General features: G+C 40.3%; 1 protein-coding gene across 1 annotated transcript in view; it reads right to left on the bottom strand.

Moving 5' to 3' along the window:
- The window catches only part of tenm1 (teneurin transmembrane protein 1), a 165,170-nt gene that overhangs the window by 5,568 nt on the left and 146,017 nt on the right, over nt 1–13,585 (bottom strand). The window contains exons 26-34 of the mRNA XM_051419664.1: nt 11,512–11,599; nt 9,621–9,817; nt 8,280–8,593; nt 7,420–7,592; nt 5,534–5,778; nt 4,551–4,844; nt 2,996–3,240; nt 2,128–2,270; nt 137–348 (exon numbers count right to left, since the gene is read on the bottom strand). Coding sequence (XP_051275624.1) covers nt 137–348; nt 2,128–2,270; nt 2,996–3,240; nt 4,551–4,844; nt 5,534–5,778; nt 7,420–7,592; nt 8,280–8,593; nt 9,621–9,817; nt 11,512–11,599 — 1,911 coding nt within the window. The remainder of the gene's footprint in view (nt 1–136; nt 349–2,127; nt 2,271–2,995; nt 3,241–4,550; nt 4,845–5,533; nt 5,779–7,419; nt 7,593–8,279; nt 8,594–9,620; nt 9,818–11,511; nt 11,600–13,585) is intronic.

Below are 13,585 nucleotides of genomic sequence, written 5' to 3'. Positions count from 1 at the left end.
CAATACATATTCATTCTCCTTTTAGCTTTGTTTTGGTCTATGCTTGCCAGCTACTTGCTAACTTTACAATACAATTTGAACTAAAACTTAAATGTATCCTAATTTATGTGGATTTAGTTTACAGTTTTCTGCCTACCTGGTTGAGGTCGTAAAAGATGACGCTGAACTTGCCAAACTGCTCAACCCGTCCGGATACGTCGACATAACGATACAGATCAATGGGAAGAGGGGTTTCATTGATGACTGCCTGCATACTAGTCACTCTGAAGTTGTTGTAGCTGTAGTCAAACCTGGCGTTGACCAAGCCTTCCTCGCTAAAGCGGAAGATTTGCCGACTTGTCAGGGGACCTACGTAGAGGAATCAAGAGTGGTTTCATGTGAGAATTCACTGATGTTCAAATTTCAGAAACACACATTAGCATTTGAATGAACTATACATATGCCACGCATGTATTTGCACACAAGGCCCTCACAGTTGGCCATCATGCTACCCGTTCAAGCCTGCCTAATTAATTCAAATGAAGGGCTAATTCAACATCATTAACAAAGACACACGCAGTGCAATCTATTCAATCTTAACTATCCCCACACCTCTATGGCATTTCCAGTGGTGACCTTTAATATGGAGAGATAATGAAATCTAAAGACAATAGCCATGATGGGCCAATGTGCTCCTTAATGTCAGAACATCAACTTTAACAACACCATTCATCACCTCTGCTGCTAGCTACTACAGCTCATCGTCCATTTGGAAAAAGGCCTGCTAATGAAACACCATTATGGTGCTATTTGAGATGACTCTGATTGCAGTTAAAATGACTAAGTGTCTAGCTTTGGAGACTGTAGAGAGCTGGATCAGCATTACATCTTCTATTTTTATTTTCTGTGGAATGTTGATTCTAAACCTGCGCTAATGGGAAAATGGCAGAAGCACTGAGAATGATGTGGAGGCTTTTCTACAGCCCTAGGGAACTCACAGTCTGTTCGTCTCGCTTCTATAGCTGTCACTTTCCCAAGCTGTCATCTTTCCCTCTCCTTTTCTCTTTCTCTTCTCCCTCACCTACCTCTCTATATCCCTGTCTCTCCTTTTTGTGGTCCCTACTCTTCCTTGTCTCTTCTCAAGGGACAATTACCACTATCTCTCCTCTCTCCAAGACTCCGTTTGTTCTGCTGAAATGAGATCAGTTAAAGGAAGGTGAGAGTCTATTCACAGTGAGGGCAAAGCGATAAACACACACCCACACACACACCCGCACACACAGCTGTGCCTCGCAGATTAGTGACACCTGATCATGGCGAGCCAATCACAAAGCAATGTGAAGTCAACCAGCAGCAGAGATGAGAGCGCTGTCAATGACCCTGGAAAGACTCTGTAACTTGAGGGAATTGGTGAACTGCATTAACAATGACGGTATCCGAACATATCTGCTGCCACAGCTAAAGGGGCCCATTGATGGTCATGCCATTACTGGATAATACGGCAATTTATGAAGTACAATGTCTTTCCAACTAATTTTCTGACTCATAAGTGAAACAATTGTCACATTGTTAGGGTTGTAATTGATGGCCTCGAGTAAGATTTTACCATTTCCTGTCCCATGCAGAAATGAATAAATGCAGACAAGTGTTCACATGCAAGCGGGTACACAAATGCATACCCACACCTAGCCTACCACATATTATTTTATATTCATAAAATCACTTGATAACTTTGATCAGGCAGCATGGTTGCGGAGGTGGGGAAGAGAAAGCACGGCTCAGAGCCCAGGGGGTGGTCTTATATTTACAGCTGCGGTAGACCACAGTCTCTTCCACTCGAACATGCTCAGCCCTATTCACACTTCTAACTGTGGCTGCCTCAGTCTCAGATGAAATAGCACCACGACTGAGTCAAAGCCAGACTACAGAGTTTGATACCACTCAAGAAATCTGGCTTGAAATGTATGATCGTGCAGTCTCGTCCAATACAGAGGCTTTGAGTTGTGCTCACAAGACCCTTTTTATGCTCAGATAGATCCTTTTAAATGACTCAATTAAAGTTGACTCTTTGCACATTATAAATATGTTAAATTTGTGGCTGTTGGTCTTTTTAGCGCCTACGTGCCGGGAGCGCATGTGTATATGTACCTGTCTGTCTGTATCGTATGGAGCTTATGAAGCCATTATGGGTGAGATGAATGGTCTTGACAGTGCCAGAGGCGTCATCGTAAGTGAAGGTCACCAGGGTGGAGTCATAAACCACCTCCGAGAGCCGCGCCGCTGGTGTATACCTTGAAAAAAAAAAGAAAGAAAGTAGAATGAAGAAAAGAACAATTTATAGAATAGGTGATAAATTAGTAAGTTGTGACGTTTGTAGTAAGACAAAAAACAGCATCATTTGTAAATCAATATAAGTAAATGTGCTATACTTGATGAATAATACAGAGATCTCTTGAGCCATTAAGGAACAAGTTGCATTTAGCATTTCATCAAAACCAGACCAGCTTCTGTGGCAGTTATGGCCTTTGAAATCTTGAAAATGGGACCGTTTATTATACTGTAGTATCCCCATCGAGCCAATGAGTACTACAAATGTTAAATACAAGAACATTGCCCGAATCAGTCCTCTAACTTTCATCAAAATCAGATCAGTGGTGTCTGACTTAGTGTGATGATAAAAAAATGTGACCTTTAATCAGTCTTCCCATTAGTCCAATCAGTGTAATTTGTAAGGACAGCTGGATGTGTGTGTGTGGCACGTTTTGTGTGAGCTAGACGTAGAGCTGTAATAGGGCTTTTACATTTCTGAGATGAGCCTTTAATTATAGCACCTTCATCAAGCCAATCAGTGTTATGTTTTTATATGGCTGAATATAGTGCCAAGATGCATTATGCCTCCAAGTTTCATCAAAATCAAACCGGTGGTGTTGTCAGTCATCTCCTCCACACTGCGTTGCCTTCCTAAATGAACTGATAAAACCAACAGCCAATAATATTTCTGTGATCTGCGTCGTACCTGTAGATGACACTGCGTCCTGTTCCTAAGTACTGCGTCCTCAGCAGCCGACCATCCAGGGTGTAGTCCTGCATGAAGGAGGACTGGCTGTCAGGAGGAGTGTATATGTTCCTGTAGTAACCGATGGACAGTAGCGACTGCAGGGTGTGCTTCACCATGCTGGGCATCGTCACGGCAACCAGACGGTCCGTTTGGTCGTATTCAAAGACGTAGCGCCGCTGGCTATGCAGGAGCAGCATAATGGACTGCAGGAAAGACAGACAGATGCACAGCAGAGTTAGAATACTGTAGCTCTTTGGTTTAACAAGCGTTTTCTTTCTCTGTCTGGTGTATTTTTTTATTTATGTCATTCTGTGAAAACTTTGTATGGCCACTTCAGAAGCAACCTTGAGGACCTTTGATTTTTCAGTTGGTCATTGAAGGCTATTTAATTCTTAAAACTTAGGTAAAACAAAATGAAAAAACTGGCATAATTGGACCTCTGGGTTCTTTATACGACTGCGACAATTCTTACTGTTTTACTTTTAAGGCAAGCTTTATAGTAATCTGTGTCTGCAGTCTTGTAGCTATTTGAACTGTTTGAACTGCAGTAAAACAATGTTGTATAAAAATACTCTACAATTTAACTGTAAGGTATAATATTAATGCATTAATAATACATGTAGGTATTATTAATTCCTAGATGGTTCTGTAATATAAGCTCATTTACACTCTAATTTTGTCTTGCACCAAAAGATGACACTAAATATATTTCAGGCCGAATATCATTCCATTATATATTTCAATTAATTACAAGGACGAAAATTATTAGCTACTGGTAGCTTTCAGCTTTGTCTCACACTTTCAAGAACCCACCTCTCTGCATGTTTTATTCCATTTACTAAAAGTAACATGAACTGCACATTAAACCTATTCATTTTTCAAAGCATGGTGAATGTTAAGTGTAAAACCCACTTTCAGGAAACCACTGCTTCTTTTTCTTTCACCACTCTATGAAAACCAAGGTACAGAGCCTTGAAACTTACTTGAGTTATATAATTCATCGCAATAAACATCTTGTCTGCTTTTGCTGCTCTTAAAGCTTTGGTACTGTTGTGTAATCATGCAGCTACAGTATAAGTACAGATTAATATAAAAAGTCTGCACACTAATTGAACTTTGAGAAAATGTAAAGCAGGCCTAATCTCCCCACTGCAAATTGATTTTCATAGATAACCAAAATGAATGAAACCAATGGCTGCCTCAAAGGGATGAAACACACATTAAAACACTGGTGCTAGTATAGCACTGTAAATTATTTTAATCTGTTAAAAATGTCTCACTTTCATCTCATATACCGGAAGCACATTTCATCGTTTTAGTGTTAGTTTTGATTTCAGGTAACTGCAGTAACCTTGAAGCAGCAAACAAAGATAGAGCAGATGTGTTAGATTGGTGCTAACAGCAAAGACAAAAACAACCGGGAGTGAACACATCAAACAAATCTCAGCATGATACAGAGAGATACTGTCTCTCACATCACCTCTGAACATGTTCGTAGAAGTACGGCACTCACTCTGTCTGCGTACGTGTAGCTCCAGATCTTGCCGTTGACCCACGCTCGGGACACCACCCTGTCGTTCTCATACTCCAGCCGCTCAGACCATTCCCCGCGGTAGATGGCCGACAACAGTCCCCCACCAGAATAGCTGATGTTTACTTCAGTGTATTTACTACTGGGAGACCAGACCACGGGGCGGCCCAGTGAGTCATACTGGATGTGGAGGGTGAATTTCCTGTGGTCATCATAAATCTTCCCTACTCTGGTGTTCTGATCAAAGTCTATGGACAGCAGGTTTCTGTTATGTGCCTGAAAGGAAAATCATTAAAATGTCAGCTACAGGGGAGAACAAAATAAAACCTTTTAATTTTATTGCTTTATCATCATCATAAATTCTATATAAGGCCACAGACATGCAAATATAAATGAAGGGACATGTCTGAGACAAGCAGAGATTTCATTAGTTTAATTGTGACATTTAGAGAAAACTGGACCTGCATAATATAACAATAAATTGCCATGTGAACAAGTGAAGAACTGAGTCCTGGGGATTGCTAATTAATTAGTGCACATCAGATAAAATGTCCTTTCCTATTTCCTGAAATATTCTGTTTGTGTGGTGTACTTTTTGTGCCAAGGAAAAAGAGAAGAGGTGTTGTAGTGGAAAGTACAGCTAACAGGTTAAGAGTCATTTGACCTATCAGACGCTGCTAATCAGTCAAAACATCTACCATGTTTCTTAACACCAAACCATACAGTTAAAAGGGCTTTCAGTTTTTGCTCAAAACAAAAGTGCCACTTTTGAGGGAGTGTATTAAGGTCAGATTGCACAACTTTTTGTTACCTCTGCATACTTTGAAGATGTGGCCGATGTGTTGTAATGTGGCCTACTCACACCAGTTTTCGTAGTATTTGGGTGGTGTTGACACATTTAGAAGACTGTGTTTTCTTTATTATCTGAGCTGGATGAAGAAAAAGTTGGTGATTTAGTAATTTACCCTGAGCCTGCGTTCATAAGTGCTGTAGTTAGTCTTGCTCTGCTCCTTCCTCTGCCTCCACTCTATCAGGCTGGGGGCGTGGTCTCCAGGCAGACTGATGTTACAGCGGCTGGCCGTGGGACTGACTCCTCCCCCAACGCCTCCGGGGAGAAGGGGCTCCGTGCTGAGTGACAGCTCCATCCCACTTGCCAGTGACACAAGGAACGAACCGTCAGCGCTGACTCTGTATGAACTCTGAGCGTGGTCTGAGGGTGGAGGGGCAGGTGTGATCGTATGGTGGGTCACACACGTACAGAGACGAACACAGACAAAATAGAACATAAAACCACACATGCACACAGGGAGCAGCAACACATGAAAAAGTGTGAAAAAACATCAGTCAGTGTCTCATAAAAACAATCTTGAGAGAAATCTATGGTGTACAGGAGCTTGAGTACATGAATGCCATGAATACAAGTCTGGCTTTTTGTGTGTGTCTTTTGTTTGAATTAATTGCTAAATTTGCGACGCTGAGTGTTTTTACATTTTCTCTGCAACATAAGCCCTGGACTATATGTGCTATTGTAGCTTTAGAAAACGGTAATCTATTGAGAAAGAGAGACAGATAGACGGATAGTGAGAGACAGAAACAAAAAGAGGAAGAGAGACAGCTAGAGAGAGAGATAAAGAAAGTAAGAAAGAAGTGTGTAAAGAAAAGGTGTTTGGCCATGACAGTTTTTCACACATTGCAGAGGTCTCTCAGCAACTCTTCTTTCATTTTCTGTATTGCTCGAGCAATGTTTTATACAGGATTTTTACACATGCCAATAGCACTTTGTATCAAGCCATTACTATTTCTAAAACACAATTAATAAAAAAAAACTATATTTTAATCATAAAACTTAACACGGCTAATAAACAGGATAGTAACTTCTATCCCCTCCACTGCTATAAAACCTCTTTCTGTACATATGGTTATTGTTGCCTCAGAGGCAGAAAAAGACACACTGAATTTGTGGGTGGTGATGGTAAAAGGGAAGGGGGGCGGGTTGGGTGGGTGGGGGGTCTAAAATAGAGGGTCATTTCAACTCTTCCCTGGCAGCTCTGTCATACTGTAGCACCGCACACATGCCTGCCTGTGTGCAAGTGTATTTGTGTGTGTTGGAGCAGCTTTTCTCTCCCTGCAGTCCTGTCATTGTGACAACTGCTAGAAAGCAATTAAAGGGATGACATGAGAAGAAACTGCTCCCATGAGCGGCTTCTCCACTCCACACTCATTTTCTCCTCTTCTCATCTCTGCCCTCTTTTCCATTTTTTCCTGCAGTCGTTAAGACTTTTCACACGTCAGTAGGATCTGCCTCTTTTTTGTAAATAAAAAAAAAAGCAAATTTTTTTTCACTGCCCATTTGTCTGGTTATGTAAAGAGGTCATATTAGATCCATATGTGAATTATTTATAGAAAGGGATAAATACTTTTTCAAAGCTGTGAATCTCCTGCGCACACATCCAGTGCAGCCGATGAAGAGGGAGAAACACAGGTCAGTGTGTCTGACCTGACCAGAATAACAGCCATTATTGCAGTTTGCCAGTCATAAATGTTTAATCAACACTATAACCTCACGGTCTGCCCTCCGTACACATCTGTGTACACTGTCTATGCTTTAGTCCCCCCCAGATGAGTCATAAACGGCCTTGCGGCATGTTTGTGGTAAACGAGATGGGGGTAGATGCATTGTGGAGAGGCTATAATCTTTCCTGCCTGTCAACCAGTGAATACATAGGGACATTACATTTCTTCCCCCATATTCTGGCTCTGTGTAAACTCCTTTGTCTCACCACAGTTAATGTTATGTTCCTGCTGACCTATGAGTAGTGAAAAAAACACACAGTGCATCATGACGCTATACCTTGTCTGAACGTGTAGATGGTGTCACTTGCAGACAGGTTAGTACTGGTGACGAAGTTCTCACGATTGGACGCCTCCACCTCTACCCGAGACCAGCGCTCAAGGTTGCCATGGAAACCGCTCACCTCACCAGTGGGGAGTGTGATGTTGGTCACACGGCCCTCGCTGTTGTACCTTGGAGAATAAACAAAAAGACAATGGTGTACAAGCACAAACACACACAGATAACTGTCACTGTTGGACAAATGAAGGCAGCCATACACACAAATGAGCACGTAGATATACATACGCATTCTCACTATCACTCTGTTTTCCCCTCTCATATACAAACATTGGCACGGAGTAAGTGTCAACTTTGATTTATATGTGTAATTATCCAGCTGTGGAATTTGAGACAGAGACTCGGTCGGCAGTGGTGAATAATTCAGACAGATGTGTTTTTGTGTGTGTACTATATGTGTGATACTAAACGTGTGTGATCAAAGGGTTGCAAAGATGTCCTTCAGCTAATCAGTCACTTAAGCTGAGACTAAACTGAAAGAAGAAAAAAGTCCTACAGAGATGCACTACTCACCACCAGATGGCACTCAAATTTCACACCGCAAATACAAACTCTGTCTCACGTTAATACACATGCACATATATGCAATGCCCTGTCCATACATACATTCATGTGAAGCAACCAACCATGACTAAAAGGAAAAGTGAAACAGAGAAGAAAGGAAAACAGAGAGAAAGAAAGAAAGAAAGAAAGAAAGAAAGAAAGAAAGAAAGAAAGAAAGAAAGAAAGAAAGAAAAGACAGACAGAAAGAGAGAATAAACAAGAGAACAATGAGCACAGAAAGAAAACTGTAGTCTTACTCATAAACAGTGGTCCAACTGTTCTCATCACTCTTGGTTGCTAGGAGACCCGTGTTGCCATGGTAAGTGATGTGGGCGATGTCATGGCCTTGGGCTGACACCTTTCTCAGTGTTCCACTGTTGCTAAGAGACAGCCAGTACACCTGTCCACCAGGTAGTGCCAGCCAGAGAGGCACTCCGTGAGCATCTCTCCTCACCTGGAGCCCATGGCCGTCGCGACATATCAGTCCAGACAGCTGGCCGTCTGTGCCGTAAGAAAAGTTGTACAGGTACTGGCCTGTGATCAGATGTTTGGTGTACATGTGAGAGCCATTCTGTCATGGGAAAAAGAAAGACAGTTGTTGGTATTGGGTTGCAGCTGCTATCTGTGTATATATTAATAAGTTTGAGTGTAAAGTCCTCTGTAAGTTCTAGTACTAACTAGCCACTGTAGTTTCAAAATAGATTATTACTAAATTATGTTGCACCATTAAAACTTAAGTAACTATATAAACAGGAAGTCATTATAGCATCACAACTTGTAGCATAACTATTTTAGTGGAGCATCAAACTTCTAATCCTTTGTAAATATGTTTTTTTAATTTCTAATTGCATATATGGAGAATATGTGTTTAGAGTTCGTTGTCATACATTTCAGAATGAGAAAATCTAAAAATATCTGATCATCCTAACCTTGAAGTTATTTGGTCATTAAGTCTACCATGAAGTTTTGTAATTTAAGTTATATTGTGAAATGTAATTTAAAATCATCCCAAGTTGCATCATTATTAAAGTGCCTTACCTCTTTTACTCTTCACTCTAAACAAGTCACTTTAGCAAGCTAACATCAGCTTTGTCAGTTAGTTCAGTTAACTTCTCAGCACTACACCAGGCAGTTACTGGGTATAAATATTTAGTAACAACCAGTCTCTATGTAAGAACTAGTTTGTGTGGTTCAACCTGTTTTCATTTAGTAATGTGTAAATCTTTGTACTGGATGGATATGGTGCCTTCGTAGTCTTCCAACCACTTAAAGTGCTTTACAGTGGATGTCACGTTCAACCATTCACACACATTCATACACTGAGGCCTGCCATGCCAACTGCTCATCAGAAACGAACTAATCCAAATCACATACACTCACACACCGATGGCATAGCATCTTGCCCAAGGACACTTCAACATGATCGAACTGCCAACTTTCTTATTACATAACCCACTCTAACTACTGAGGCACAAAATTCATACAAATTCATGTATTAGGACAGTAATCATGTTCATACAAAGATCTTATACTGAAGTATCTAGATATTTAACATGCAAATGCGCATGTTCTATACACATAGCTCAGGCAGTGTGTACCTGGCTGAAGAGATAGAGTTCCTGATCCAGTGGGGAGCTGATCTCCACCAGTCCGGCTGGGCTGGGCTGAGGCTGGTTGGGACTGACAGCTCTGATCCGGATGTTGCCCAGATCAGCAATGTACAGTGTGCCATTGGGGGCCACGGCCAGAGAGGAGGGGGCTTTGAGACGAGCGTCACGAGCGTAGCCTCCATCTCCTGATAAGAGAAACAAGAAGACATTATTTCAATGAGAACTCTTTATCAAAAAAATGGCAGAAGTCAAGGCGCCCTCGGTTATAAACACACTGAGCAATACAAATTATTCTTTAGAGAAAGAGAGAAGTCACCACTGGTATACACAAGCTTTGCAAAATATGAAGATCACATGGTGCCGCTTAAGCATTTATCAGTCCAGCTCAGGACTTGGACTTGTTGGGATATCGTAGCTTCCCAATGGAGTTGGTAACCCCCTTGATAGTGACCTCAGCCTTATCAGACGGTAGTAGTGGGTGACTCAATGCATTCAGATTTCTTTGGTAGCTCAGCAGGATAACAGCCGGGTGAAGCCCTTTAGATGCTGTCAGCAGTAGGCCTGGGGCCTCTGATGGGTCTGTGCAGGCAGCAGGGTGGCAGTTTATCTCTTGACAGCATGCGCATTATGTGTGTGTGTCTGTTTTTGTGTGTGTGTGTTCTCATGTCTGTTTGTATTTGCGGTTGTGTGCTCACATATGTGCGCATGTTCAAAGACACTGTGTGAGTGTCTACGGTGAAGAAATGGAAACGGAAAACCTCTGAAGAGAGTAATCATCTGTTAACAGCAAGACATGATTGAAAATATGCAAAGTACAACCCAAGAAATAGGGATGGTTACAGCCCATTGGCTTGTGGCATGGTAGAGACACTTCCCTCCATTTTGAATAGAAAAGCGACTGATTTTTATGAGCAGAATTAAATGATAAAATCACATCCTCTGACACTTACAATGAAAGCATGGCCTAACTGTCAAAAGAACATCTGCTTATTTGTTTGGTCCTTTCCCTCTTCCCTTTATTACATTTCAGGTGCCCTTCCATGATACACCAACCAGTTAAAACCTTCAGTGGCTAGACGACAGCTTTTTCTCTTGCCTGTAATTTGAATGGATTTGAAAGGTTTCACTTCTTTAGGTTCCTACAGAAATTTAGCTGGAGGTTTTTGTGAAGATGGAGCCTTTCCATGAATGCAAATACAAATACATTCCCTCATATATATATATACACACACACACACACACACACACACACACTTTCTGTATACTCATCACACACATGCACACAGCCATATTACATTCACTTACGTTTCCACTGTGACATCGTAGTCATTTCTTTCCTATATATTGTCATTGTTTACATACCCGTCATTATCATAGTTTTTTATTATTTTTCAAGGAGAGTCAAAACAACCATTCTTAGATATTAAAATTCCATCTAAATAAAATAATTTAGACACCTTCAAGTAGAGAAGAAAACAGTGGAAGAGACAGACAAGAAAGAAAAAGCTCTTCTCAAGCTTTGCTAATAAAATCATTTGCCAGCAGGGACACACAGACAGCGAGATTTAATCACTCAATATCAAGATACACTGACTATTTCAATTCATTTAAGTTATGTCGAAGCTTTTAAAATTGCCTTTTGTTTTGTTTCCTTACTTCTGAATCAGGCCAAGTAAGATATTATCTAATATGACTTTTAAGAGCAGTTACATGTTGTTTTTAGTATTGTCATCCTATTAGACATAATCTAATACTCTCACATTACTTAATCCTACACTCAACATAGTGTGTGTGTGTGTGTGTGTGTGTGTGTGTGTGTGTGTGTGTGTGTGTGTGTGTGTGTGTGTGTGTGTTTGTGTGTGTGTGTGTGATGACCCACCAGAGAAACAGTCACAGTTGGGGTCTATCTTACAGTCACAGTCCGTGGGGGCTCCAGAGATAACAGATATCTCCCCATTGGTTGACACCTGTGAATTGTTAAAAAAAAGTCACACACGGCTACAAAATGCTGTAGGAGATTATTGTTCAAGAGAAGATAATGTTCAACAACAGCCTTTGTTATGTCTAATCTGTACGACAAACAAGATAATGATGGCGTTTCATAAATACTCGAACTGGAAATGACATTAAAAAGAAGTAAGAGGAAAATGACGACAATTTATTTGGCAGTGTTTGTCTAACCAAACCATCTAAGATGATATCTCTGATGCCTTTTTTTAACTGTAGGAAAACAAAAGAATTATGAATCTTCAGTGTTTTGCCTAAAAGGGGCTTTGTTGTCCTGATGGAGAGTGCTATAAATGAAGGTGATATCTGCTCCACCAACAGTTTGATGTATCTTGGAGGAATGATGCTTTTTAAAATGCTCCAAGGGGAACATGCATTGTTGGAAGATGATTGGGGAAGATATGCTTGATTTGGATTTTTAATTTTAATCAACTTTATTATCCCTTAGGGAAAGCTGATTTTCAGTGTGTTTTAGAAGCTATTCTGTATTTTGAATTATTTGGCCTATATTTGCTTTCTTTGCCGAGAGAAGGATGACAGTACCACTCTGATGTGTGTATAGCACATCTAAAGCTACTTAAAGGTTCTATATGTAGCTGTGGCTGTTATATATAAAAAAAATTATATCATCATATTTAGAATAACATTACTATCTGCAATATTCCTATGGTGCTAACTAGCTTGGCGTTTGCAAATCTTTTTATTGAGCATATCAGAGTAGAAAATAAATCTGGACTGGCTAAACAAATCCACACATTTAGTTCTAATTGTAGGCTTAGGAGTGAAAGTAAAATTTCATCAACTTGTCTTAGGAAAATACTCCAGAATTTCAGAGTTGGCCTAATCAGTTTTGAGTCCCCAGCAGGAGGTGATAGGACAAACATGTTTTCACATTCCAGAGGTAGTAAAATATAGAAAGAAGAGCTTTTGATTTAAAATAACTGCCTCCTACAAAAACATTGATTGAATTTAAAATGTGTGAGTTGTATGCTGTAAAGGCTCCAAAATATACCCACTTCACAGAAAACAGGTTTTTGCAATGTGGACTTACGGAAAACAATCTAACACATTTGGGATGCAATTATTGTGATTTTAATGCACCTCAAAGCTCCAATGCCATGCATATTCAATAACTTTCATTCCTCTATACAAGATAAAAAATTAAATTCAACACATATTGGTTATGCATGTGTGGTACTTGATGTTATGGCCAAATGTTTCGGGTGCTTGTGACGGACAGACAGACGTGCCTGGACCATGAGAGCAGACCAACAGCAGTATCAAAGCATTGCCTAAATACTTAATGCGGCCAAGGCACGTTCACATTTAATAGGGCTTATTATACAGAAAAAAAAGACTTGCTGGCTAAACAGTACAAGATGCAGCTGGTATCAGCCATTTAAGATTAAATGTAGCGGTTAATTTGTGTGTCTTTTTTTTATCAGGTATCAAATACATTGTCAGTCTGTACCTGTGTGCAGCTAGTTTGTCTTACAAGTGACACAGTTCTGTATTTAATTTAGTTCTTCCTGCTTTACATTGTATCTGCATCAGCCTGTCAGATTCTTGAATGTGTTGATTGCACATCAGAACTGCTGAGAAAAACTGCAACACATCATCATTAATTTTATTTTATGGTTGAGTGTCATAAAATGGTTCATTCTCACAGGAGAAGTTCTACTTGTTGCTGAGAGTGTGCGTAGGAACCATCATGAGTAACTCTCACATCCTACTCTGAGGCAGAAGGATTTTCTTTAGCTCTCGTTTGACTTTCCGTGTGAACGATTCTGAGATGCAAGATAAATATGGGCCTGGAAATAACAAAAATGAAATAGTTTTGACAGATACAGAAAAAAAAAGAGAGATTTTTCATTGCCCTTTCAAACATGACTTCCTGGTCTCCATCAAAAAGGCATTTTATGTTCCTGTCTGCCTCCACATGGACT

The sequence above is a fragment of the Dicentrarchus labrax genome, unplaced genomic scaffold, assembly GCF_905237075.1.
Source record: "Dicentrarchus labrax unplaced genomic scaffold, dlabrax2021, whole genome shotgun sequence".
Classification (NCBI taxonomy): Eukaryota; Metazoa; Chordata; class Actinopteri; family Moronidae; genus Dicentrarchus; species Dicentrarchus labrax.
This window is presented reverse-complemented; position numbering and strand designations above follow the sequence as displayed.